General features: G+C 45.9%; 1 protein-coding gene across 1 annotated transcript in view; it reads left to right on the forward strand.

Annotated features, from left to right (window-relative positions):
• The first annotated feature begins 1128 nt into the window (after positions 1 to 1128).
• The window catches only part of pinx1 (PIN2 (TERF1) interacting telomerase inhibitor 1), an 88001-nt gene continuing 64577 nt past the window's right edge, over positions 1129 to 24552 (forward strand). The window contains exons 1-5 of the mRNA XM_084149680.1: positions 1129 to 1365; positions 2071 to 2180; positions 2487 to 2579; positions 2864 to 2945; positions 4628 to 4723. Of these exons, the coding sequence (XP_084005806.1) occupies positions 1347 to 1365; positions 2071 to 2180; positions 2487 to 2579; positions 2864 to 2945; positions 4628 to 4723 (400 nt within the window). The 5' untranslated portion in view covers positions 1129 to 1346. The remainder of the gene's footprint in view (positions 1366 to 2070; positions 2181 to 2486; positions 2580 to 2863; positions 2946 to 4627; positions 4724 to 24552) is intronic.

Below are 24552 nucleotides of genomic sequence, written 5' to 3' on the forward strand. Positions count from 1 at the left end.
ATCAATCAATTAAATGCTGTGGGTTTAATCAACCCATTGAACCCCATGTTGAATGTGTCATCCTAGCCTACACAATGTATGCAACAGTTTCAACCTCCAGAGATTTTAATGATTCATGGTATATGTGGTAGTTGTGTCTAGATATCGTGCATTTGTATTGTATAATTTGTTGTGTAAATTGTGCGCTTAGTTTTTTGCTCTTGCCGCTGCAGGCTATTTACATTCTAGTCAAGCAATTATTGCAGCCTCTCATCTCAGCACCGATGATACGTTTGAGCAAAGATTGTCTATTATAGGGACAAAGATTGCCAAGTGACCGCTGTAACAATGGAAACACTGCACATGTCCTCAAAGACGAAAGGCAGGCGGGAGGAGGCGAGATCAGGTGTGACCATTCTAGCCAATGAGAGGGCAGATACACGTCTGAACGACAAGCCCATAGATCTAGACAGAGGACTCGTCTTTGTATCTGTGCCACTGTAGCGTCCGTGACAGCGTGGGCTGCGCCATTGAGGCTATCTCAAAGCAGTCCATTTTCTTCTTCTTCATTGGCCGATCGCTCCCAACCCATAGGAATCCCCCACCCAGTTGACTACATTAAAAATGGTGGAAGCCCTCAATTGCAACGTCCATGCTAAAACGGGTTATAGCCATGATGAGTCATCCAATCTATCTCCATGGCAGGCACAACTCCCCACAATTTTTTTTTTTTACAAAGTTGCTGAAATGCCACTGAGTCCACTTATATCAGTGCATTCATAACTGACTAATTTGCTGTTTCCATCTGGCCTGTCATTATATATTTTTATCCAACATGTACTTTACTTGAATAAAAAGGTTAGATGGAATCCTGGGTCGAGTAAAACCTATCACTTTGCCTCTTCCGCTCTGGTTTGATCCAGGTCTGTGCTATCCAGACTCCTTGGGATGTCCCTACCCCCATTGAAGTTTACATTTAAAATGGTTAAGGTTAGGGTTAGGTAAGAGTTAAGGTTAGGGTTAAGGTTAGGGTTTAGGGTATGGACGTCCCAAGTATTCTGGATAGCACTGACCATTTGAGCAATTTGAGAGGTACCTTTATTTGTACGACGGCGCCTTGTCGCCCCCTAGTGTTGTAAAACACCATTTACACTTCACTCGGGTATGAAAAATATAGAATATGTGTTATTAGAAGAGACAAAAATGATCAGCTGTAGCTATGTAGATAGCTAAATGACATTCGAAGTATTATGAATCAATAGTGTGTGCATTTAGTTCTCGACAGAGATGAAAAGTAAGAACCATTTTATACAGGCACTTCAGGGCACCCTCACCGGCTTCCGTCAACGTGTTTAAAGACCCCCAGCATGTCCATGCTTGCCGAACGTAAGTGCTACCTCGAATGTTTTAAACAATATTTTGTGTTTCATACATTAGAGAAACAAAAAATATTTGTTGTGTCGTGTTGTCTGAAGAAGTCAACATCGATTTAGTGCAATTTATGTATTTAAAAGTGCCTCAGTACATGTGCGGTTCGAAAATCTGTCGAGCTAGCGAGCATAATGCTAACCACAATCACATTTACCGGTAACTAGCTAGCAAGTTTCTAGTAAACCTCTCAACTAGCTAAACAAGTTGAGTGCATCCTGTCTAACTAACTTAATAAATAACGTTCTTTAGTGTGTTGGTGTTTGTATATTTAAGATGTCTTGTATCTCATTTCTGATCATTGCCAATGTGATTAATTACATAATCTTGAGACCTTTGACAGACAGTTAACCAGCTAGCTCTGGTCGAGGATGTTGAGTTTTTCCCGATTTTGTTTAGTGACTGGTTTTAATATACTGTCGTCACTCACCGAAGTAAATATCTGACTTGAGTGCTGAGTAACTTTTCTTTTGTATGTGTAAGTTGCAATTTCTCAAATTCGAAACAAACTGCGTTTGAGCACTTGGTTTACCGCCAAAGTACCCCGGATAGTGGACCAGATCTACAAGCTAGCCAGTTTGGGTACTGTGACAGCATAAAATAATGTCGGTGCAAATGGACCAATAACGCAAGTATTGTATTCTATTATGGTTTGATGTTTAGCCCGGAGAAAACAGAAGTGGTCTGTTGACCCGCGGAACAGCGCATGGAGTAAAGATGAGTCCAAGTTCGGCCAGAAAATGCTGGAGCGAATGGGCTGGTCCAAGGGAAAGGTACTGTGGGCTTTGTCTTAGCAAACCACTGATAAACTAACAGTATACTAGTGACGGTATGTCACTGTAGCTCAATCTCAAGACAATTTGTCTTCCTGGGCTTCCTCCTTGCGTCCTGTCCCTTTGCCTCCTTTTCAACTGACTGTATTGGAGAAGGTCCAAGGTCCCTCCCCTCATACTTTTATTTTCCATGCGTTTGGAGGAGGCGGCGAGGAGAGAGGAATCGAGGCAACACAAATTAAGAAAGAGCCTGTATCTAACTGTTTTGGCATCATTAGGAATGACATGTTCATCTGTCTCTACCAGGGGCTGGGAAGAACTGAGCAGGGCTCCACAGAACACGTCAAAGTCAAAGTGAAGAACAACCAACTGGGGCTGGGAACCACTACCAGCCACGACGTGAGTGGACAACTGGGTTGTGTTCATTAAGGCACACTGTCAACAAGTGTTTCTTAATGGAGAAGTTCAGGGTTTTATTTATTAGTGCACATTGTAGCAAAACGTTTTGCAACAGAAAACAAAAATGATAATTGCTTATTAAACAATTTCAGGTAGTCCTTTCTTCTTTTTGTTTTCTAGAGAATACGACCCAGAATACTCAAGACTGGCGTGACGTACAGTGTTTTACAAATGAATGTCTCCAAGTTACGTCCTTGTTTTGATGTAATTTGTTCTGTTTCCAGGACAACTGGATCGCCCATCAGGATGACTTTAACCAGCTCCTGGCGGACCTCAACAACTGCCATGGTCAAAACACTGCCAATGGTAAAGACACACACAGACAGACGGACAGAATAATATACAACGTGCATTACTCTGTGCATAAACTCACTCGTCAGATATGCATGACTAGTGGGTGCTATTGTAACATTCAGGGGAAGGAAGTTTTTTTAATTTTTATTTAACCAGGTAAGCCAGTTGAGAACAAGTTCTCATTTACAACTGCGACCTGGCCAAGATAAAGCAAAGCAGTGCGGTAAAAACAACAACAACACAGAGTTACATATGGGGTAAAACAGAACATAAAGTCAAAAATACAACAGAAAATATATATAGTGTGTGCAAATGTAGCAAGTTATGGAGGTAAGGCAATAAATAGGCCACAGTGCAAAATAATTACAATTAGTTGCCCAATAAATCAAATCAAAATTGTATTGGTCCATACACATATTTAGCAGATGTATTGTGGTTGTAGCTAAATGTTTGTGTTCCTAGCGCCAACAGTGCAGTAATATCTAACAATTTCACAACAATACACACAAATCTAAAAGTAAAAGAATGGAATTAAGAAATATATAAATATTAGGGCTATCAATGTCGGAGTACAGAGTATAAGTGTGTTCGTGTGTATGTGATGGGATGTATAGACATTATGGACAGTATGTGGATAGAATATGTAGTATATCTGTAGAATACGTAGGATAGAATATATACAGCAGTAGTTTAATAGGATGGCATTGACTAGAATACAGTATATACATATAACATGAGTAAAACAGTATGTAAACATGATTAAAGTGTTTTTATTTTACCAGGTAAGTTGACTGAACACGTTCTCATTTACAGCAACGACCTGTGGAATAGTTACAGGGGGGAGAGGAGGGAGGATGAATGAGCCAATCGGATGCCGGGGATGATTAGGTGGCCATGATGGTATGAGGGCCAGATTAGGAATTTAGCCGGGACACCGGGGTTAACACTCATATAAGGGCCATGGGATCTCCAGTGACCGCAGAGAGTCAGGACAGCCGTTTTAACGTCCCGTCCAAAAGATGGCACCCTACACAGGGCAATGTCCCCAATCACTGCCCTGGGGCATTGGGATCTTTTATTTTAGACCAGAGGAAATAGTGCCTCCTACTGGCCAACACCACTTCCAGCAGGATCTGGTCTCCCATCCAGGGACCGACCAGTACCAACCCTGCTTAACTTCAGAGGAAAGCCAGCAGTGGGATGCAGCTGGCAAAGTGACCAGTATTCCATGTGTATGTACATAGGGGCTGCTACTGTACACTAGGGGGTGCTATTGTAACATTCACAGGAAAGTAGTAGCCCACTAGGGGGTGCTATTGTACCATTTAGGGGAAGGTAGTTGACCATAGTATGTCTGTGACCAAGAGAAAGTGGCCTTGTTTCAATCCCATTAATTGATATGGTATTCTTTCATGTTGAGAGCTCTAAATCCGGCTGAGAATAACACAATGAGATGAAACTACTAAACTCTCCCGTTTCATATGCGCTTTGCTGTGAGTTTCAGAGCAGACAGATGGGGTCTTTCTGGCACTATAAGGAATGGGACCCTACGACGTTCACAGAGCGCTTTGTATACCAAAATGTCAGTCAGAACCGCTCCAGAACCGGTCCAGAACCGCTCAAAAGTCCCCCCATATAGGAGACTTAACATCTAAGAGATGAAAGGTTTTGATTGTCGTTGTTTTTGTTTTCAGAAGCCCCGTCGGAGAAACAGCAGGAGAAGTCCTTCAGCCTGGAGGAGAAGTCAAAGACGTCCAAGAAGAGGGTCCACTACATGAAGTTCACCAAAGGTTTTTATTAAATGTTTTTATTTAACCGGGGGGAAGTCACTTTGAAATATGAGCCCTGGAGGTTAGACATAGGACATGGCTGCATCTGAAATGGCATCCTAGTGCTAATGCTAGTGCTAATGCTAATGCTAACAGACCACCGTTGTTTCCCTTCCCTATGGGCCCTGGTCAAAAGTAGGGCACTATATAGGGAATAGGGTGCAATGTCAGATCCTGTCATGTGACAGTCAAAATTCCCTGTGGTCCAGGAGGCTGAAGGTTACGTGGGGGTCGGTTACCTGGGGTGGGTGGGGTCGGTTACCTGGGGTGGGTGGGGTCGGTTACCTGGGGTGGGGGGGGTCGGTTACCTGGGGTGTGGGGGGTCGGTTACCTGGGGTGGGGGGGGTCGGTTACCTGGGGTGTGGGGGGTCGGTTACCTGGGGTGGGGGGGGTCGGTTACCTGGGGTGGGGGGGGTCGGTTACCTGGGGTGGGGGGGGTCGGTTACCTGGGGTGTGGGGGGTCGGTTACCTGGGGTGGGGGGGGTCGGTTACCTGGGGTGGGGGGGGTCGGTTACCTGGGGTGGGGGGGTGTCGGTTACCTGGGGTGGGGGGGTGTCGGTTACCTGGGGTGGGGGGGGGTCGGTTACCTGGGGTGGGGGGGGTCGGTTACCTGGGGTGGGGGGGGGTCGGTTACCTGGGGTGGGGGGGGGTCGGTTACCTGGGGTGGGGGGGGTCGGTTACCTGGGGTGGGGGGGGTCGGTTATCTGGGGTGGGGGGGGTCGGTTACCTGGGGTTTTGGATGTCACTGCTTACTGGCACTCAATCAGGAGAGGAGAGACATCGGTCAGGAAATCGATTCAAACGTTACGAATCGCCGTCTAATATTTTTTGCTCAAATGACGTTCTTCTTGCCCTCTGAAAATATATTTTATTTTGTGACGACTGCTTCCTCTCCTTCAGTGTCGAACTAAACATGTAATTATGTTGACAGTCATTAATCTACAAGTCATTTGGAATGCCGAACAACCCCAGGCAATATCAGGAGCCTAGTCAAACTGTGCACTGTGCACAGCTTCGTGCATTGACCAATAAGAGAGGCCTATTCCTGATCTGGCACATCTGCATGTCACCTTCAGCATTCAAATGTTTGTAAAATGGCTTGTGAAATTATTAGGCTTTATTAGTTGAGTGACAACCAATGTTGCTATGTTATTTTTATCAAATGCGCTGTTCAATTGTTTTACCGGGCTTAGCCTATATTAGAATTTATTTAGATTCAGTTTTCAATTGAATACCGGTAGTTCAATTCAAGGCGACAGTCACACATTGTATAAAATGACTTGTGCAATAAAGTATAACTCCCATTCGGAGCAAAGTGTATAAAAATAGATATGACTCATTGCCTTTTTGAAGGTCGTAGCTAAGCCTCAATGTCCTGGAGACAAAAACGAAAATATCCCCATGTGAATCAGTCGCATCTCTTGTGTATTTTACCATTTTGTACTTCTGATATCGTTATACATCAGTTTGTATAATCGGTTTAATGTCAATCCCCTGCATCCAACATAGATCCGGCCCTGGTTGAGACATGACTCAGATCTAGAAGACGGTCAAGAATGACAACCCCCAAAAAATGGTTTTGCCACTTTCCTAAACACGGGCACAAAAGTATCTAGGTGAAGTAGGCTAATTACAGGTTGAAGCTTATGTCCTACAATTCTACTCATTTTGTCATGGTGTGCAGAGAACATTTTGCAGTTGTAAAAGTAAATGTTCTTGCAATTCTATACATTTTGTCATGTCTAATGTGTATTCATGTGATATTTGAGTGGCTCGAACATTACTACAAAATCTATGGGCTAAAAAACAAGAAGAAACGTTAGCTGACATGGGCTAGTTGATCTGGACATTTCTGACAAGTTATAAATAGCTTTCTAAGGTCTGCAATGACTGACATGGCAAGAGGAAAACAAATTCGAAATCGCACCTTGTGCTTTCGACAACTTTCAAGAGTAAGTTGAAAGCTGGACTGAGCCCACGCCGACCCCCCCCCCCCCACACGCCGACCCCCCCGACCCCTCACGCCCCCCCACAGTTTGGGAACCACTTCTCTAGACCACCTGAGGATTCCTCAAGGGACACCCGTGTAAATCACTTTGTAGTAAGCCTTGACTGACAGTAGGTGTTTGGAATCAGCTATGTCATCTTATGTTCATGTCTTATGTTCATGTGCATTACACGTCTACCAGGGCAATTATTATAGATATTTTTGGCTGACTTCTGACACCATTCCCGAAGTGTCTTGTTTTGCTAAAGCGTTTGAGAAAAACACAAGTCAAATATAGATGTTGCAGGCTGCACTCTCACTGATACTTCCAGCTCCTTTCCTGTTGTCAGGAAAACACGGACCGTATTGCGCAGTCTTTACCTCACCTGGCTTGGAAGCACCGTCTGTCGTCACTCAGTACCTACTTCCTGTTTTCCGCTTGAGCCTGCCTCCATCTGGCACCCTATTTCCTACATAGTGCACATAACCCATAGGGATCTTGTCGAAAGTAGTGCACTATGTAGAGAATAGTGTGCCATTTTCCATTTTCAACGTAGCCACCCTTACGTCACTCAGAAGCTACTTCCTATTTTCCGTTTGGTCCATCTGGCATGTTCATTTGCAGCCCCCCCCCCCCCCCCCTTTACATGACCCTACCTGATAACACTAGGCCCTAATCTGTCCCCCAGGCCCTGAATGCGTCCCAAATGGCACCCTATTCCCTATATAGTGCACTACTTTAGACCAGAGAATGGCACCCTATTCCCTATATAGTGCACTACTTTAGACCAGAGAATGGCACCCTATTCCCTATATAGTGCACTACTTTAGACCAGAGAATGGCACTCTATTCCCTATATAGTGCACTACTTTAGACCAGAGAATGGCACCCTATTCCCTATATAGTGCACTACTTTAGACCAGAGAATGGCACCCTATTCCCTATATAGTGCACTACCTTAGACCAGAGAATGGCACCCTATTCCCTATATAGTGCACTACTTTAGACCAGAGAATGGCACCCTATTCCCTATATAGTGCACTACTTTAGACCAGAGAATGGCACCCTATTCCCTATATAGTGCACTACTTTAGACCAGAGCCATTTGGGACACAGCCCATTACTCCTGTTGTGCTCTTAATATAGCCGTGAGAGGAAGGCCGTGCTCCTGACAGATAAAGCAGGGAGATGGATATGATAGGGGACAGATTGGGATTGGGGATGTGCACTACACAGGATGAAGATGGGGACAGATTGGGATTGGGGATGTGCACTACACAGGATGAAGATGGGGACAGATTGAGGATGGGTCCAAAACTGTACCCTATTCCCTATACATACCTTTCACCGGAGCACTATGGTGTGACCAGAGAGCTTTTAACCAGTGCACTATAAAGGGAATAGGGTACTATTTGTGACGTAGCCTTGGGATGCTTTCCCACACAGGAGACAGTGGATGGACGTCTTCACTTAGACCCCCCCCCCCCCCCCCCCCCCCAGACAGCCCGTTGCTGCTGTTGCCCTTCCACCCCTGATATTTAGGACAAACTCATTGACCCTCACACAGGGGAGACCTTAGATGGACTGTCACAGAATTCTTCCTCTTCTTCCAAATGGACAACATTATTTGTTGTTGCCCTTCCTCCCGAGTCCTCAGGACAACCTCATTGACCCCAGACGAACCATCAGTTCCTTCTCCTCTTCCTTATCTTGGTAGTCCTGTCTGACCAAGCGTGGAACAGCTGGTTAATGACTTGATTGAACTGTTTAGTAATTATGAATTGAGGCCTTGTTACCTATCTACTTCACTGTATTGATTCTCCCTGTCCCTCTACTGCCCCTCCCTCTACAGGTTTGCTTAATCCTTGAGTGCCGTTAGCGCGCGCGCACACACATGCGCACACACACACACACACGCACACACACACACACACACACACACACGCACACACGCACACACACACACGTGCACGCACACACACACGTGCACACACACCCACACGTGCAAGCACACACACACATGCACACACGCCATCCTCATCACCCTTCCAACCACAGACCTAGCTTGCATCCCAAATTGCACCCTAATACCTATTTAGTGCACTACTTTGACCAGGGCCCATAAAGAATATGGTACCATTTGGGATGCTCAGTCAGTCTGTGGTGTGGTCTGGATCTCCACGACTAACCAGTCAGTCTGTGGTGTGGTCTGGATCTCCACGACTAACCAGTCAGTCTGTGGTGTGGTCTGGATCTCCACGACTAACCAGTCAGTCTGTGGTGTGGTCTGGATCTCCACGACTAACCAGACAGTCTGTCGTGTGGTCTGGATCTCCACGACTAACCAGTCAGTCTGTGGTGTGGTCTGGATCTCCACGACTAACCAGTCAGTCTGTCGTGTGGTCTGGATCTCCACGACTAACCAGTCAGTCTGTCGTGTGGTCTGGATCTCCACGACTAACCAGACAGTCTGTGGTGTGGTCTGGATCTCCACGACTAACCAGTCAGTCTGTGGTGTGGTCTGGATCTCCACGACTAACCAGACAGTCTGTGGTGTGGTCTGGATCTCCACGACTAACCAGACAGTCTGTGGTGTGGTCTGGATCTCCACGACTAACCAGTCAGTCTGTCGTGTGGTCTGGATCTCCACGACTAACCAGACAGTCTGTGGTGTGGTCTGGATCTCCACGACTAACCAGTCAGTCTGTCGTGTGGTCTGGATCTCCACGACTAACCAGTCAGTCTGTGGTGTGGTCTGGATCTCCACGACTAACCAGTCAGTCTGTCGTGTGGTCTGGATCTCCACGACTAACCAGTCAGTCTGTGGTGTGGTCTGGATCTCCACGACTAACCAGTCAGTCTGTGGTGTGGTCTGGATCTCCACGACTAACCAGTCAGTCTGTGGTGTGGTCTGGATCTCCACGACTAACCAGACAGTCTGTGGTGTGGTCTGGATCTCCACGACTAACCAGACAGTCTGTGGTGTGGTCTGGATCTCCACGACTAACCAGTCAGTCTGTCGTGTGGTCTGGATCTCCACGACTAACCAGACAGTCTGTGGTGTGGTCTGGATCTCCACGACTAACCAGTCAGTCTGTCGTGTGGTCTGGATCTCCACGACTAACCAGTCAGTCTGTGGTGTGGTCTGGATCTCCACGACTAACCAGTCAGTCTGTCGTGTGGTCTGGATCTCCACGACTAACCAGTCAGTCTGTGGTGTGGTCTGGATCTCCACGACTAACCAGTCAGTCTGTGGTGTGGTCTGGATCTCCACGACTAACCAGTCAGTCTGTGGTGTGGTCTGGATCTCCACGACTAACCAGTCAGTCTGTGGTGTGGTCTGGATCTCCACGACTAACCAGTCAGTCTGTGGTGTGGTCTGGATCTCCACGACTAACCAGTCAGTCTGTCGTGTGGTCTGGATCTCCACGACTAACCAGACTAATCAACCATCGAGCCACACCTCCCCTTTCCTGGGGAAGCATCAACCTGTCAGGGGTTTGGAGCATTGCCAGGTTCATTTTAAGGTAATGGATTAGGAAGAGTTAAGCTGTTTATATCTGAAGTTGAAAAGGTTGCTGCTTCCTTCCTGTCAGCCTGTCTTCCTGTCAGCCTGTCTTCCTGTCAGCCTGTCTTCCTGTCAGCCTGCCTTCCTGTCAGCCTGTCTGTCTGTCAGCCTGCCTGCCTGTCTGTCAGCCTGCCTTCCTGTCAGCCTGTCTTCCTGTCAGCCTGTCTTCCTGTCAGCCTGTCTTCCTGTCAGCCTGTCTTCCTGTCAGCCTGCCTTCCTGTCTGTCAGCCAGCCTGTCTGTCTGTCAGCCTGCCTTCCTGTCTGCCTGTCTGTCAGCCTGTCTTCCTGTCAGCCTGTCTTCCTGTCAGCCTGCCTTCCTGTCAGCCTGCCTTCCTGTCTGTCTGTCTGTCTGTCTGTCTGCCTTCCTTCCTGTCAGTCAGTCAGATACTTAGACAGTCACAGGTCTATATCTGCACAGATCTTCTATTCCAGTATTCACTGGGCAGGCAAATGGTACCCTAGGCCTATTCCCTGTAAAGTGCACTACTTTTAACATGAGCCCTATGGGATGTCAGGACCCCTATGGCTATGGGCCCTGGCCAACAGTAGTGCCTAGGGAATAGGGTGCCATTTGGCACTGGTCAGGGCGTTGTGTTGAATGGAATGTGAAATATGACCCTTAACGCTCCCGGGAATCACCTCATCATATAACATTTACATTTTACATTTTAGTCATCTAGCAGACGATCTTATCCAGAGCGACTTACATGAGCAATTAGGGTTAAGTGCCTTGCTCAAGGGCACGTCGACAGATTTTTCACCTAGTCGGCTCGGGGATTAGAACCAGCGACCTTTCGGTTACTGGTTGAATGGAATGTGAAATATGGATGGCGCTAAAATTGAAATGTTTCTTACGTAAATATGAAAACGTATGCAGAACCGTGGTAGCAATTGGAACAGTTTGGAGATGATGGGAATATTATCAGACCAAAGGTGAGGATGCAACAGTTCACCTGACACAAGACTGAATCTAAACATGACACTGTTGATTTGATCTGCGTTCATCTTTACTTTACTTTTCCCCGTATTTTTGATACTCTTTTTAATATCTTCAGTAACATGGGTAAGAATATTTTATGGAAAATGTGTTGTAGGTTCAACGTAAGACAAAAAAATTGACAATAGTTAGAGTGAGACGACTAACCGGTGTCTACGCACCTCTCCAAAGTGTGCACAGTGCGTAAGTAATTTCAACACACTTTTATGACTCAAAGAAGAGTCTTTAACTATAAGGTGATTTTTTTTTTTGCTCTCCTAGCTGTGATGTTAAGGAACTAGAGCAAGGACACTGGTAGTTTCTTTTTACGGTTGTTTACGCAATCCCCCCCAAAAAACGGTCCAACTTACAATTTTTAAATCCAGGCTCTGTCGTAGCCGGCCACGACCGGGAGACCCATGGGGTGGCGCACAATTGGCCCAGCGTTGTCCAGGGTAGGGGAGGGAATGGCCGGCAGGGATGTAGCTCAGTTGGTAGAGCATGGCGTTTGCAACGCCAGGGTTGTGGGTTCGATTCCCACGGGGGGTATAAAAAATAATGTATGCACTAACTGTAAGTCGCTCTGGATAAGAGCGTCTGCTAAATGACTAAAATGTAAATGTAAATCGCAATCTGGGTCAGGTGTGGGCATCATTTGAAAGCTTGTTCTATTGCCAACATGACTAGCTAAGTTATAAAATACGATATTAGTGTTAGGCTTTCACAATACAATTCAGGGAAACATATCGTAATTTTGGTGTCCATAGAAAGGTCATAATCAATCAAATGTATTTATAAAAGCCCTTTTTACATCAGCAGATGTTACAAAATGCTTATACAGAAACGCAGCCTTAAACCCCAGAGAGCAAGCAATGCAGATGTAGAAGCACGGTGGCTAGGGAAAAACTCCCTAGAAAGGCAGGAACCTAGGAAGAAACCTAGAGAGGAACCAGGCTCTGAGGGACGGCCAATCCTCTTCTGGCATTCAGGTGCTCATTCTGCTTAGAATAACCCAGGGTATGATGCCACGTCATCGTGTTTTATGATATGGAAATGTGACGTGCACACATCCGGATGGGTCTTTTGGCTTGCTTGTATGACATCAAAGCGGTATTTATTACAATCCTCAACGTCTCATCTTTCAGAATACACTAAGTCCTCTTAATTTATAGCATGTGCCTCATTTAGTCAACAGCAAATGTGCAAAAGTTGCCCAATCAGTGGGAAGGATGGGGGCATCTTCTTGTCGCGCGTGCAGTGCTCAAGGTCAGAACGTCTGTCAGTCAAAACCCACACAGAGCTGAGCAGAGCCAGAGTTCTGACCTCATGTATAGCATGTTACTGTCCAGCCACTGAGCTCTGACGTCATGTATAGCATGTTACTGTACAGCCACTGAGCTCTGACGTCATGTATAGCATGTTACTGTACAGCCACTGAGCTCTGACGTCATGTATAGCGTGTTACTGTACAGCCACTGAGCTCTGACGTCATGTATAGCATGTTACTGTACAGCCACTGAGCTCTGACGTCATGTATAGCATGTTACTGTACAGCCACTGAGCTCTGACGTCATGTATAGCGTGTTACTGTCCAGCCACTGAGTTCCAATTTAGGTGTTTTATCAGTGCCCAAATCTTCAATTTTCAACATATATATATATATATATATATATATATATATATATATATATATATATATATATATATACATACATACATACATACATACATACAGGTGCAAGAGTAAAAAGTTTAAGGTTGATCCTCGCATCTCTAATGGTAATTAAAGATGTGTCATGTTTTTCACCAGAGCCTGTGGTATCAGGTAACTCTGAGGTCTTGTCACTGGTGTGGCAGTGAGTTGTTGGACAGGGTGGCAGCAGTGAGTTGTTGGACAGGGTGGCAGCAGTGAGTTGTTGGACAGGGTGGCAGCAGTGAGTTGTTGGACAGGGTGGCAGCAGTGAGTTGTTGGACAGGGTGGCAGCAGTGAGTTGTTGGACAGGGTGGCAGCAGTGAGTTGTTGGACAGGGTGGCAGCAGTGAGTTGTTGGACAGGGTGGCAGCAGTGAGTTGTTGGACAGGGTGGCAGCAGTGAGTTGTTGGACAGGGTGGCAGCAGTGAGTTGTTGAACAGGGTGGCACCCTGGTATCTTTGTGTAGCAGCCTTTGCTTCCTCCTCCTCCCTTCTCTCTACTTCTAGGGCTGGGAATGGCTAGGGACCTCCCGATACGATATTATCACCATACTTAGGAGCAGATATATGTATTGCGATTCTATATGTATTGCGATTCTATATGTATTGCGATTCTCATGATTCTATATGTATTGCGATTCTCATGATTCTAGATGTGTTGCGATTCTATACGTAGCGATACTCATGATTCTATATGTGTTGCGATTCTCATGATTCTATATGTATTGCGATTCTATACGTTGCGATTCTCATGATTCTAGATGTGTTGCGATTCTCATGATTCTAGATGTGTTGCGATTCGTTATTGCAATTTTAGATTTGATGTTCCCAACATATTACTACTCACTATGTGTCTGCGGCGGAGAAACTAGAGAAGAGGAGAACCAGGTTGAATCAGTCATGGTAATAAAAGACCTGAAAACATGTTGGCTCACTATTTAAAAAGATGGAGAACTATAGGATTACGTTGTACAGCCGACTAGCGCTAGCAAAACTGGTTTTTTGGGTGGGTGGGAAGTCAAATATCGATATAATGGTCCTCTGTAGCTCAATTGGTAGAGCATGGCGCTTGTAACGCCAGGGTAGTGGGTTCGATCCCCGGGACTACCCATACGTAAAAATGTATGCACGCATGACTGTAAGTCGCTTTGGATAAAAGCGTCTGCTAAATGGCATATTATTATATAGTATTGTCCAAAAAAAGAATATTGCGTTATGCAACTTCATCGGTTTATTTTTTTCACCATCTACTTCTCTCGCTGGTCTGTTGATGTCCTGGCTGGACTGTCTGGGCTGGGCTGTCCTGGCTGGACTGGCCTCTCTCACTGTTCAATCCAGTTTTCAGGTTTGATGGCCTTCGTTTCGTTGTGGGGAAAGGTCCCAGTATCTCCTCTCTGCTGCCCCAAACCCAGCCTCTACCCACTTCCAGGCCCAGCCTCTACCCACTTCCAGGCCCAGCCTCTACCCACTTCCAGGCCCAGCCTCTACCCACTTCCAGGCCCAGCCTCTACCCACTTCCAGGCCCAGACTCTACCCACTTCCAGGCCCAGTGTGTCTGAGTCCCAACCCAGCGTCTACACACTTCCAGGCCCAGTCTGAGCTCCAACCCAGCCTCTACACACTTCCAGGCCCAGTCTGAGCTCCAACCCAGCCTCTACCCACTTCCAGGCCCAGTCTGAGCTCCAACCCAGCCTCTACCCACTTCCAGGCCCAGTCTGAGCTCCAATCCAGCCTCTACCCACTTCCAGGCCCAGTGTGTCTGAGCTCCAACCCAGCCTCTATCCACTTCCAGGCCCAGTGTGTCTGAGCTCACAGCATACTGTCACATTCTATATGAATAGATGCCCTGGCTTCAGAAAGCTGTCTCTCTGGTCTGTTGTTATTGATGTCTTGTCCTTGTTCAGGATTGATGGTCTTCGTTTGTGGAGAAAGGCACTGGCCTCTCCTCTGCCCAGACCCAGCTCTCTGCTGCCCAGGCCATTTAGGATGCGCTCCAGGCCCAGTGTGTCCGACCCCACAGCGTTAACCAGTAACCCACTTTTATAATTGTCCAACCATTTATCAGCTGTCAGGCTATGAAGGAGGCTGATGCAGAGTGTAACTGCAGTACTCCATCTATCCATCCTGCTGCTGTGTGGCTTCGCCTCGAACTGGCTGCCCAGTTTACACACACACACACACACACAGACACACAGACAGAGAGACACACAGACAGAGAGACACACAGACAGAGAGACACACAGACAGAGAGACACACAGACAGAGAGACACACAGACAGAGAGACACACAGACAGAGAGACACACAGACAGAGAGACACACAGACAGAGAGACACACAGACAGAGAGACACACACAGACAGAGAGACACACACAGACAGAGAGACACACACAGACAGAGACATAGACAGACACACACACACACAGAGAGACATAGACAGACACACACACACACAGAGAGACATAGACAGACACACACACAGAGAGACACAGACAGAAAGACACACACACACAGAGAGACAGACAGACGTAGTGGAGGCTATATGCTGTATTTCCACTTTGTTTTGGGGCATTTCATATACTCCTAATTCCCCACTGATGCGTATCGAAGTAGTGTCCAATCATTATGTAGATAATCCTCTAAGGAAAACCAATGGTCCAAACCTCAAGTCTCTTTCATAATACATTCAAAAGTTATTGGAGTCTTTATCCTTGAAGGATGGTCAAAAATAGAACTATGTCAATGGAGGCCAGAGACAAATGTGGTGGAAAATCTGGAAAATTATTTTTTAAATAGAAAGCGAAGTCGTATTCAGTACTTTTATTTCCATGACTGTCAACTCGTTTTCTCATGTCTCTCTTGTCAGACATATGGTAGACAATATGTTTGGAAAATCGAATCGCTAAAAAAATCACAGTATCGAATTGCAATACATATAGAATTGTGAGAATTGCGATACATATCATATCGGCACCTAAGTATTGTGATAATATTGTATCGTGAGGTCCCTGAAAATTCCCAGCCCTACTGGATTCTGTGGAAGAATTAAAGGGATACTTCAAGATTTTGGCAATGAAGGCCCTTTGTCTACTTCCCCAGAGTCCGATGATAAACTCGTGGATAGTATTCGTGTGTCTCTGTGTGCAGTGGTCTCCTGATGTGGTGTAAGCATTGTTATGAACTTAGAACATCCAATTGTGTTGTTTTTCTATTTAAAAAAGGTGACAAAGAAAATGTCACCTTTTTTCAAAGGTGACACGTGATTTTCTGACTGGTGACAGCCAGTGTTTCAATAGTAGGCCTGCTATTAGCCTACTGCACAGTAAAGCTTGGGCTGGCCTGACTGAAAGACCAATATGGGATTTATCACTTTAGGTCATTCGGTGTATGTCACTGTTTCTCATAGCATTTTTCACACAGGGCTCCATCCCTTCGCCAGGCGGGCTGTTTGGGCAAAATTGGAGTATACCCACTTCTCTAGGCATACACACACACACACACACACACCACACACCACACACACACACACACGCCACTCACACTCACACACACTAGCGTACACTTGGGAGGCCAGTCTAAACAGTAGGCCTATAGCCAGAGAGGGGATGGCTTGGACCCTGAGTGGTTGAAGTTTTGAAGTCGACTGAACTTTACAATACGACAGTATTAAAACAGTGAAGACACAGGTGTCGTTAAGTCACTCCTTATTAAAACACAACCCTCTCCAGCAGCTGCAGCACACTGTCTTAATGTTTAAATGTGACAACACCAAGCCTGCATCCCAAATACCACCCTATTCCTTTATGTAGTGTGTTAGTGGGAATTAGGTGCCGTTTTGGGATGCCTCTCATGTAGTCCGGCCATTAGTTTGTCAGATTAGTCCATCTGTCTGGGGTTAAAGCCATGGTGATTGGCCGAGCAGGGTTAAAGCCATGGTGATTGGCTAATCTGGTTTTGGCAGGAGTCACTCTGATTGGCACCCAGCTGTTTCCCCATCTCGACGGTGACCTTTGCAACCACCAGGTATTCCATAACACTTCCTTGGCAACCTGCAGTACCTGCCTAGCGATAGAACTGTCCTGATCCTGCCCAATGGCATCCCTCCATCCCTCCATCCATCCATCCATCCCTCCCTCCCTCCATCCCTCCATCCATCCCTCCCTCCATCCCTCCATCCCTCCCTCCATCCATCCCTCCCTCCCTCCATCCATCCCTCCCTCCCTCCATCCATCCCTCCCTCCATCCCTCCCTCCATCCATCCATCCCTCCCTCCCTCCCTCCATCCCTCCCTCCATCCCTCCCTCCCTCCATCCATCCATCCATCCCTCCATCCCTCCCTCCATCCCTCCATCCATCCATCCATCCATGACGTTGGAACATTTTAGAAAGGGAGGGGAAAATAGAAACCTTTTTTATCTCAACTAGGGGCTACATCCCAAATAGCACCCTATGCCCTATACAGTGAACTACTTTTGACCAGGAAAGGGCTCATAGGCCCAAATGTAGTGTACTATGTAGGGAATAGGGTGTGATTTGGGACTTAGTCTAGGTTTAACGCTTACGTATAACTTTTTTGTGGAAGGTGCACAGACCCCCCCCCCCCCCCCCCTCGCGCAATCAACTTCGTCAAGATACGTCGACTTTCCTTGTCGGCCTATTTGGCAGGGAAACTGTGAAGCCAGCCGTACAGCCTGTTTCTGTTTGAGTCTTTTATTAAAGAATGTGAAACAATGTTGTCTGTTAGCTGCTTTTTATTAAATCATGCATAGCTCTTCTTTTATATTGGCCTAAAGTAAAATAAAATGTCGTAATGGCAGGATATTATCTATAGGCTATAGTATAGGATACTCGAATTTGAAGAGTTATGAAAATGAAACATTTCGTGTGGGGGGGAAATGTATCGGTTAAAAGGCCGACGTTTCAGTTAAAACCGACTGTCACATTACTAGAAATTGAAACGTTGTGATTTATAGAGACACAAAGTAACAACAGCGTCTGATTTAAAGGGTTTACGGAGCCATGCTGGTCTCTCATTCACAGCATTCCAATTCCATCAAGTCACCATTATCAGCTTTGGTATTGACATCAGTGAGCAGGCTTTCCGAGGAAGGAGAGACACATGGGTAGGCCTACCAACAGAAAATGAATATGAATATGAAATTCGGACCACAGAAATCCAATGTTTATCTAAAATGTCTGCCTTCCTGCCGCCTTGGCAGGAACTAATGGGGATCCATAATAAACCCCAGGAAGAGTAGCTGCTGCCTTGGCAGGAACTAATTGGGGATCCATAACAAACCCCAGGAAGAGTAGCTGCTGCCTTGGCAGGAACTAATGGGGATCCATAATAAACCCCAGGAAGAGTAGCTGCTGCCTTGGCAGGAACTAATGGGGATCCATAATAAACCCCAGGAAGAGCAGCTGCTGCCTTGGCAGGAACTAATGGGGATCCATAATAAACCCCCAGGAAGAGTAGCTGCTGCCTTGGCAGGAACTAATGGGGATCCATAATAAACCCCAGGAAGAGTAGCTGCTGCCTTGGCAGGAACTAATGGGGATCCTTAATAAACCCCAGGAAGAGTAGCTGCTGCCTTGACAGGAACTAATGGGGATCCATAATAAACCCCAGGAAGAGTAGCTGCTGCCTTGGCAGGAACTAATGGGGATCCATAATAAACCCCAGGAAGAGTAGCTGCTGCCTTGGCAGGAACTAATGGGGATCCATAATAAACCCCAGGAAGAGTAGCTTCTGCCTTGGCAGGAACTAATGGGGATCCATAATAAACCCCAGGAAGAGTAGCTGCTGCCTTGGCAGGAACTAATGGGGATCCATAATAAACCCCAGGAAGAGTAGCTGCTGCCTTGGCAGGAACTAATGGGGATCCATAATAAACCCCAGGAAGAGTAGCTGCTGCCTTGGCAGGAACTAATGGGGATCCTTAATAAACCCCAGGAAGAGTAGCTGCTGCCTTGACAGGAACTAATGGGGATCCATAATAAACCCCAGGAAGAGTAGCTGCTGCCTTGGCAGGAACTAATGGGGATCCATAATAAACCCCAGGAAGAGTAGCTGCTGCCTTGGCAGGAACTAATGGGGATCCATAATAAACCCCAGGAAGAGTAGCTTCTGCCTTGGCAGGAACTAATGGGGATCCATAATAAACCCCAGGAAGAGTAGCTGCTGCCTTGGCAGGAACTAATGGGGATCCATAATAAACCCCAGGAAGAGTAGCTGCTGCCTTGGCAGGAACTAATGGGGATCCATAATAATAATAATGATCATAATGTAAAATAGGAACACAAACTAAAGTATGCTGCTAATGAACAATTACTGATTACCTTTGAAACGATTGTCTTTTGAACTGCCGGATCTGAATAAATAGGTTGGATGGATGGCTTCGATACTCCAGCAATCGAATTGCAAGTCGTTCATATGCTAATAATCCAAATATTCTGCTTAAAATTATCTTGCACTGCTACCCTCGGCATTTATTATTCTTAGAGGAACAAGCTAGTTGGCAACGATTCTGGTAGTTATCAACGACATTGTCTTAACCTGGTATATTTGCGACCTAGCTCTAACCCTGACTGGTAAACTCATGGGTACACTCGCAATGGCTGCCTGGTATTGTGATTTACATTTTAGTCATTTTAGCAGACGCTCTTATCCAGAGCGACTTACAGTTAGTGAGTGCGTACATTTTTCATACTGGCCCCCCCGTGGGAATCGGAACCCACGACCCTGGCGTTGCAAGACGCCATGCTCTACCAACTGAGCTACACGGGGCCCCTATGCAATAATTTTCATGGTCATTTGGAATGTTCATTCAAATTATGCTAACTCATGTGGCTCATGCAATGGAATGTATTTTTTGTGATGTCAGTTGAGTTGACAAATCACAGCACAGATTGAAAGGTACACTTCCTGCTTTTACTTCCTGGCATTGCTCTAGGTCGAAAATATACAGGTTTAGACAACGTTGTCACAAATCTGGGACCAGCGCTGTTGCGAACTACCTGTGCCGTTGCGAACTAGCTTAGCTGGTCCCATTGCTGCAAAGAGTTATGGGCTATTAGAATCCTGTCGTCTTAACCTGTATGTTTGTACCTAGCTCCTATGGGTACACTCAAAATGGCCCCCAAATCCACCTATTATGACATCATTGACTTGAATTTTGACACCCGTTCTATTCATTGTATTTCTATGAGTGGCTCACACACACACACACACTCTGAAATCTTTCAGGAGTGTTTAGTGTGGGTCTTGAGAGCAGGCCTGATGGAGGCTGTGAAAGCCAGGACAGGACAGGACAGGACAGGACAGGACAGGACAGGACAGGACAGGACAGGAGGGGAAAGGTTTAAGGCAATAAATAACCAGTGTTATCAGGAGCCTGCTGGAGGAAGAGGATACAGCTGTAGGAACATGACTGGACTGGGGCCTGAGACGGCCAACTGGGGAGGGGAGGGCAGGAGGATTGTGGGGGGGGGGGGGGGGCATTGTAGTGGCAGGTCTTCAAGCTAGTTGCTCTTGAAGGCTTTGAGCCTGGAAAACGGCTGGGAACCCAGAGGCATTGTAGTGGCAGGTCCAGCAGACGTTTATTTATCTTAGCTGTTCTGTCTTTTAATCCTGACGCAAACGTGCCTCTGCTATTTCACTACTTCAGTAAATGTTCCACTCAGCCACACCCCCCACCCCCCCCAGCACTCGCTCTCAACCTCCTTGGCAGGGGCTCAAAACAGTGTTTCAGATGTTATCAATGTTTTTGTCTTGATAAATAATTAAGAGGTTTTATAAGGTTGGACGGTTAAGAAATTTGAGTTTTGTCATTCTTTTGAGAACCTGCCAATATCTTTTGGACATCTGATCAGTTTTAGAAGTTATTTCGGCTATCGGATTAAATGCATAGAAATGGAATGAATAGAACAACAACCCCCATTCAAGTCAATCATTCAAGTCATATTTCTAATTTATGTATTTAGTCCTACGCGATAGGCAAAGTCCAGATTTTAAAAAAACTTTTGGAAAACTGGCCCTGGACACATTTGGAAATGTCAAGATGTTTAATGTCAGAATAATATGTAGGGACGTAACGATATGCATCGGTCCCCTGTTCAAATGGTTAAGATATGAGTGCATTGGTCTGCGCTACCCTAAACCGATCCAAATGTAGCACGCACTGATCAGGAATACGATTCAAACGTTACGAATCGTGGGCTACATGCTGATCGACAGAACTGTCATCTGGCCATAGGTGGGCTACATGCTGATCGACAGAACTGTCATCTGGCCATAGGTGGGCTACATGCTGATCGACAGAACTGTCATCTGGCCATAGGTGGGCTACATGCTGATCGACAGAACTGTCATCTGGCTATAGGTGGGCTACATGCTAATCGACAGAACTGTCATCTGGCCATAGGTGGGCTACATGCTGATCGACAGAACTGTCATCTGGCTATAGGTGGGCTACATGCTGATCGACAGAACTGTCATCTGGCCATAGGTGGGCTACATGCTGATCGACAGAACTGTCATCTGGCCATAGGTGGGCTACATGCTGATCGACAGAACTGTCATCTGGCTATAGGTGGGCTACATGCTGATCGACAGAACTGTCATCTGGCTATAGGTGGGCTACATGCTGATCGACAGAACTGTCATCTGGCCATAGGTGGGCTACATGCTGATCGACAGAACTGTCATCTGGCCATAGGTGGGCTACATGCTGATCGGGGCTTACATTAGATTTAATTTAGATTGTTCAGGTTCACCATGAGCAATAGTTTTGGGAGTTTTGCTTGAAACAATCAGTGTGTATATGTGTGTGTATGTATATGTGTGTGTGTGTGTGTGTATATACAGTGGGGAGAACAAGTATTTGATACACTGCCAATGTTGCAGGTTTTCCTACTTACAAAGCAGGTAGAGGTCTGTAATTTTTATCATAGGTACACTTCAACTGTGAGAGACGGAATCTAAAACAAAAATCCAGAAAATCACATTGTATGATTTTTAAGTAATTAATTTGCATTTTATTGCATGACATAAGTATTTGATACATCAGAAAAGCAGAACTTAATATTTGGTACAGAAACCTTTGTTTGCAATTACAGAGATCATACGTTTCCTGTAGGTCTTGACCAGGTTTGCACACACTGCAGCAGGGATTTTGGCCCACTCCTCCATACAGACCTTCTCCAGATCCTTCAGGTTTCGGGGCTGTTGCTGGGCAATACGGACTTTCAGCTCCCTCCAAAGATTTTCTATTGGGTTCAGGTCTGGAGACTGGCTAGGCCACTCCAGGACCTTGAGATGCTTCTTACGGAGCCACTCCTTAGTTGCCCTGGCTGTGTGTTTCGGGTCGTTGTCATGCTGGAAGACCCAGCCACGACCCATCTTCAATGCTCTTACTGAGGGAAGGAGGTTGTTGGCCAAGATCTTGCGATACATGGCCCCATCCATCCTCCCCTCAATACGGTGCAGTCGTAATGTCCCCTTTGCAGAAAAGCATCCCCAAAGAATTATGTTTCCACCTCCATGCTTCACGGTTGGGATGGTGTTCTTGGGGTTGTACTCATCCTTCTTCTTCCTCCAAACACGGCGAGTGGAGTTTAGACCAAAAAGCTCTATTTTTGTCTCATCAGACCACATGACCTTCTCCCATTCCTCCTCTGGATCATCCAGATGGTCATTGGCAAACTTCAGACGGGCCTGGACATGCGCTGGCTTGAGCAGGGGGACTGTGCGTGCGCTGCAGGATTTTAATCCATGACGGCGTAGTGTGTTACTAATGGTTTTCTTTGAGACTGTGGTCCCAGCTCTCTTCAGGTCATTGACCAGTTCCTGCCGTGTAGTTCTGGGCAGATCCCTCACCTTCCTCATGATCATTGATGCCCCACGAGGTGAGATCTTGCATGGAGCCCCAGACCGAGGGTGATTGACCGTCATCTTGAACTTTTTCTATTTTCTAATAATTGTTGTTGCCTTCTCACCAAGCTGCTTGCCTATTGTCCTGTAGCCCATCCCAGCCTTGTGCAGGTCTACAATTGTATCCCTGATGTCCTTACACAGCTCTCTGGTCTTGGCCATTGTGGAGAGGTTGGAGTCTGTTTGATTGAGTGTGTGGACAGGTGTCTTTTATACAGGTAACGAGTTCAAACAGGTGCAGTTAATACAGGTAATGAGTGGAGAACAGGAGGGCTTCTTAAAGAAAAACTAACAGGTCTGTGAGAGCCGGAATTCTTACTGGTTGGTAGGTGATCAAATACTTATGTCATGCAATAAAATGCAAATTAATTACTTAAAAATCATACAATGTGATTTTCTGGATTTTTTTTAAAGATTCCGTCTCTCACAGTTGAAGTGTACTTATGATAAAAATTACAGACCTCTACATGCTTTGTAAGTAGGAAAACTTGCAAAATCGGCAGTGGATCAAATACTTGTTCTCCCCACTGTGTGTGTGTGTGTGTGTGTGTGTGTGTGTGTGTGTGTGTATGTATATATATATATATATATATATATATAGTCATTATTATATATATATATATATAGTCATTATTATTTATATATATGTGTGTCTTTACTAGATATACAGGGTAGAGTTTCATAACGAGGACATCGATCTCCAAGTCTGTGAACTTCCAAACGGTCTAAACCATTTGATATCCAAAGTTTTGCTAGATATTCATTTTCATAGCTAATTGTTAGAAATAGTAATGTATCAATATTTATCTTAACACTTTTAATCTGGAAAAAATGACATTAATTAGTGGAGATGGGGATTTACGGTGTTAACTGATAGTGGGGTGGTAGATGGCCAGTTTCTGTTATGGCTCAGCTCAGATGCCCAGACAGACAGACAGACAGACAGACAGACAGACAGACAGACAGACAGACAGACAGACAGACAGACAGACAGACAGACAGACAGACAGACAGACAGACAGACAGACAGACAGACAGACAGACAGACAGACAGACAGACAGACAGACAGACAGACAGACAGACAGACAGACACGACAGACAGACAGACAGACAGACAGACAGACAGACAGACAGACAGACAGACAGACAGACAGACAGACAGACAGACAGACAGACAGACAGACAGACAGACAGACAGACAGACAGACAGACAGACAGACAGACAGACAGACAGACAGACAGACAGACAGACAGACAGACAGACAGACAGACAGACAGACAGACAGACAGACAGAGAGAGAGAGAGAGAGAGAGAGAGAGAGAGAGAGAGAGAGAGAGAGAGAGAGAGAGAGAGAGAGAGAGAGAGAGAGAGAGAGAGAGAGAGAGAGAGCTCCATCAGCAGAAATGGAAAAATGTGTTTATGCAACAAATGTTAGTGCATCGAACCGAATCACATCGATGCGTTCCTCTAATCAAACCGAATCGCTGTATCGGAGCCCATGTATCGAATCATCTTGAAAGGGAAAGATGCACATCCCTATTAATAGGACAAGATGTACCAACTTTGCATTTGCATCATCATGGCTACAGATGCGTGTCTGTGAGGACTAGTTCCTATTACAATGACCGAAGTGAA

This window comes from Coregonus lavaretus (assembly GCF_964263955.1).
Source record: "Coregonus lavaretus genome assembly, chromosome: 31".
NCBI classification, from domain to species: Eukaryota; Metazoa; Chordata; class Actinopteri; order Salmoniformes; family Salmonidae; genus Coregonus; species Coregonus lavaretus.